A 4,203-nucleotide genomic window follows, 5' to 3' on the forward strand; every position below is an offset into this window, starting at 1 on the left:
GGGCTCAGGCCGCAGTAGGCGCGCGCAGGCCGGCCGGCGGCCGGGCAGGCACGCGTGCGCACTCACCACTCCTGCAGGGTGCGCGCGATGGCGCTGAGGTCCTGGCGCTGGATGTCGCGGCCGATGCTGTAGTCCACCTCCAGCCGCTGGTTGCGCTGGTCCAGGGAGCCGCGGAGCACGTCGGCGTACACGGCCTCGATCACCAGGTCCTCCAGCTGCCGCACGTTGCGCAGCGCCAGGGCCTCCAGCAGCACGGCGTAGGGGATGCACTGCGGGGGACGGGGGGACGGGGGACGGGGAGGGGGTGAGGCGCTCCGCTCGGCTCCCCGGCATCGTCCAGGACGACCAGAGCGCGGCCTCAATTCAAATACAACAGCAAGAAGAGCCAGGGGCCCCTCCCGGCCTTCCTTCTTGTTTGTCAAGATGAGAGAGTCTCACCGACTTTCCTGCCCGGGCTGGCTTTGAACCACGATCTTCAGATCTCAGCCTCCTGAGTAGCTGGGATTAAAGGAGGGAGCCACTGCACCAGGCATGAAAAAGAGGATTTTGTTGTGGTTGTTTTGTCAGTTGTGGGGCTTGAACTCGGGGCCTGGGCTGTCTCTGAGCGCTTCTGTTCAAGGCTGGTGCTCTACCATTTGAGCCACAGCACCAGTTCTGGTTTTTAGGTGGCTCATTGGAAATTAAGAGTCTCACAGACTTTCCTGCCTGGGCTGGCTTTGAACAACGATCCTCAGATCTCAGGATCCTCAGCTAGGATGATAGGCAAGTGCCAGCTGGAGCCCAGCGCACAGAAAGATGATCTTAGAACCTAAGATAATGAGCCCTTATGACCATGAAAGGGAGGGCGGGCAAGATCTGCAGGATTCCCAGAGTGCATGGTGGTGGGCGTGGCCTGGGCTGGAGTAGAGCCACTATTGGCCACTTAAGACTTAACTACCACCAAACAGGAATTCCTCCGGAGCGGGTCACTCACAGGCAGGGCCTGGCCCCAGCCAGTGGCTCGCGACTGTCATCCTAGCTGCCCAGAAGGCTGAGATCTGATGCCGACGGTTCAAGCGGCCACATCGACGAGACTCATCTCCCATTAACCAGCAGAAAGTGGAGCTGCGGCTCAAGTGCTAGATCAGCCACCAATCAATCCTGAGCAGAAAAAGCTCAGGGACAGCTTGAGTCCAGGCTCAAGCCCCCAGACCAACAGAACACAAAGATCCAGGGGCCTGGTTGTGGTAGAATGGTCGAGAGGGTCACAGAGAAGTAGCAGAGTGTGGAGCAATGGTATCTGACACCAGACTGAGCCCAGCCACGCGCCAGGCGGCTCCCGCCTGCCATCCCAGCCACGCAGGAGACGGAGATCAGAAGATCGCAGTTCACAGCCAGCCAGGGCAGGAAAATCTGTGAGACTCTGACTGCCACTAAACTACCCCCAAAAAAAGCCAGGAGTGGAGCAGCAGAATGGCCACCTTGAGTTCAAGCCCCAGGCGATCAAACCACCAGAGACTAGAAGACAAAGCCATGTTGAGCCTAAATGGCTGTCAAGGCGGAGGTGAGACACCAATCACGGCGGAAGAGGGGGCGGGACAACTGAATGCTCGCGAGCCTCATTGGCTTTGAGCTAGGTGGGGGGCGGGGCCCGGGGTCCGCTCACCTTGACTTTGGCGGCCAGGGTGACCACGGAGAGGTGGCGCAGCTTGTTCTTCTGGGCCTCGGTGAGCGGGGGGAGGCTCCTGGCTTCCGCTGGGGGGCAGAGCAAGGCCGGGCGTGCGGGGCTCAGTTCTGAGAGCGCTCCCCCTTCCCTGAGCCCTTCCACGCAAGGCTGGCGCTCGACCACTTGCGCCACGCGCCACGTCCGGCTTTTCCTGCTTCTGGGGTGCTGAGGAATCGAACCCAGGGCCTCGCGCGTGGGGGGCGAGCGCTCGGCCACGGAGCCCCTGCGCAGCCCGCTGCGCTCACCCCCCCCCCCGGTATTGAGGCCTTGGCCCTGACGCCGCGGGGCACACCGGCGCTGCCAAGTCTCTCCAGAATCCCCCCTTCCTCTCCTGCCGCCGTTGCTCCCAACCTGCAGCGCCCGATTACCTAGGTAGTCAGCGTACGTTCCATACGCAAACACCGTCAGCAGACGGAACGTGGACGCAAACTCGCTTTCAGCCAGCTGCAAGAGGAAGGGGGGGTGAGCGGAAGCGGGGGTGAGAGGAAGGGCGGGCAGGCCGGCCTCCCAGCCTCCCTCCCCTCTTCTGATCCTTCTGGTCCCATCCTTCCCGGCCCAGGAGGCGACTTCTTACCCCTCCGATTGCTCTCTTCACAGGCGACAGCATGTCCACCTCGAAGCTAACCAGGCACCCATTCAGAAAGGGCTGCACCCCGATCCTCAGTTCAAGCCCCAGTACCAGAACACGCGTGCACGCACACACCCACACGCAACACTTTCCAGAAAGGGCGTCTTTTGCTCCTTTGATGACACGAATTAGCCCTACTCCAGGGAATGGAAGCGAGTCCCAGTGACTCCCCCCTGGTAATTCTAGTGACTCGAGAGAATGAGGTATGCTGGTGCTGGTGGCTCCCGCCTGTCACTAGCTACTCAGGAGGCTGAGATCTGAGGATGGAGGTTCAAAGCCAACCCAGGCAGGAAAGTCCGTGAGACTCTGATCTCCAAGGAACCACCAGAAAACCAGACATGGCGCTGTGGCTCAAGTAGTAGAGCGCTCACCTTGAGCTGAAGAGCTCAGGGACAGTGCCCAGGCCCTGAGTTCAAGCCCCATGACCAAAAAAAAAAAAAAAGAGAAAAAATGAGGTCTGAGGACTGGGGTTGAAGCAGTCTGGACAGACAAATCCCAGACCCTTACCTCCAATAAAACAGCAAAATAGATCAAGTGAATAGCTGGGTGTGGATCAAGTTCTGGAGTACAGACTGTGAGCTGAAAAGCTCCTATTTTGCATGTTATCTTGCTTAAAAATGAAAAACCCAGCTTTGGGGGCTAGGGGGGGCTGGGGGGAGAGAGGGGGTGGTCAGTGGTCCATGCCTATAATCCTAACTACTCAGCAGACCTGAGTACCAAACCTGAGCACCACGGTTCAAAGCCAGCCGGGACAGGAAAAGATTGGAAGCTGGAAGTGAAGCTGGGGGCTCATGTGGGTAAGACTAGCCTTGGGCTGGGCAGGTGGCTCCAGTGGTAGAGCGCTTGCCTCCCATGCATGAGGACCTGGGTTCGATTCCTCAGCATGACATAAGCAGACAAAGCCAGAAGTGGCGCTGTGGCTCAAGTGGTAGAGCGCCCGCCTTGAGCTGAAGAGCTGAGGGACAGCGCCCAGGCCCGGAGTTCAAGCCCCAGGACTGGTGCATGTACATGCACACACCATGCACACACATACATACACAGAAAAAGAACGCTAGGTTTTCCAGATCTCCCATCTCCCAAGGGAAAGGAAACTTATTAACAGAATGGAATAGATACCCGATGGAGGATGGGCCCTGCCCGCCCCTCCTATTCTCAAATGGAAACTTTTTTGTCCCCAGTGTGCGTGTGGAGGGGGGAAGGGGGTCATAACCAGAGGCCACCACCCACCTCTCTGACATTGGGCATGTCCAGCAGCTCGCCGAACACGTACACGCCGGGCGCCTCCAGCACCTGGTGGATGAGCGTGGCCAGCGCGGCCCCCTTGGCCGACTTGGCCAGGAGGAGGAACTGCTCCTGGTTCTGGCCCGTCACCTTCACCTCAGCACTCATGGCGGCGCGGGGCGCGGGGCGGGGGGCCCCTGGCGTCAGGCTGGCGGGAACTGCAAGGAAAGAGGAGGTGCAGCTGGCGGGGTCCGAACCCCGCGGGGACGGGCAGCCCCAGGGCGGCTGCGGGGGGGCATCGGAGCAGCGGGCCGGGCTGGGTGGCTCCCGCCTGGAGTCCTCGTTCATTCGGGAGGCTGGAGCCCCCGAGGATCGCGGTTCGAGGCCGGCCCGAGCGGGGCTGAGTCTGTGAAGTCTTAGTTAACCAGCTCTGCTGTGTCTGGTCCCAGGGGCACAGACAGGTCCCCGAGTTCCAGTCCCAGGCTGGCACCCCAAACCGAACAAGGTACCAACCAAGCCCCTCCCGCAGGGAGGCATGGGATGGAAGCTTCTTAGAAACAGGTGTGGGGAGCCCCCCCCCATCTCTACTCGGCCCCTGCGCGGCTGCCACGCCCCCCCCCAGCTGGGCCTGGACCCAGACCCCCTCCGC

General features: G+C 60.6%; 1 protein-coding gene across 1 annotated transcript; it reads right to left on the reverse strand.

Moving 5' to 3' along the window:
- Cops7a (COP9 signalosome subunit 7A) lies at nt 1–3,946 on the reverse strand. The gene is made up of 4 exons (XM_013023650.1): nt 3,561–3,946; nt 2,074–2,149; nt 1,646–1,734; nt 1–269 (listed from the first exon to the last, which is right to left on the reverse strand). Exons 1-4 carry the CDS (start codon nt 3,900–3,902, stop codon nt 63–65), a joined length of 714 nt encoding a protein of 237 aa, XP_012879104.1. The 5' UTR covers nt 3,903–3,946; the 3' UTR covers nt 1–62.
- Nucleotides 3,947–4,203: the final 257 nt, after the last annotated feature.

Source organism: Dipodomys ordii, unplaced genomic scaffold (assembly GCF_000151885.1).
Source record: "Dipodomys ordii isolate 6190 unplaced genomic scaffold, Dord_2.0 Scaffold69, whole genome shotgun sequence".
Classification (NCBI taxonomy): domain Eukaryota; kingdom Metazoa; phylum Chordata; class Mammalia; order Rodentia; family Heteromyidae; genus Dipodomys; species Dipodomys ordii.

Bases quoted from the DNA above. Each gene is read 5' to 3' on its own strand.
- Cops7a (XM_013023650.1), bottom strand. From the start codon at position 3,902: ATGAACGAGGACTCCAGGCGGGAGCCACCCAGCCCGGCCCGCTGCTCC. The intron at 1,735-2,073 runs GTAATCGGGCGC...TCTGCCCCCCAG, and splicing joins AACGTACGCTGACTACCTAG to CGGAAGCCAGGAGCCTCCCC. The intron at 270-1,645 runs GTGAGCGGACCC...CGTCCCCCGCAG, and splicing joins CCCTGGCCGCCAAAGTCAAG to TGCATCCCCTACGCCGTGCT.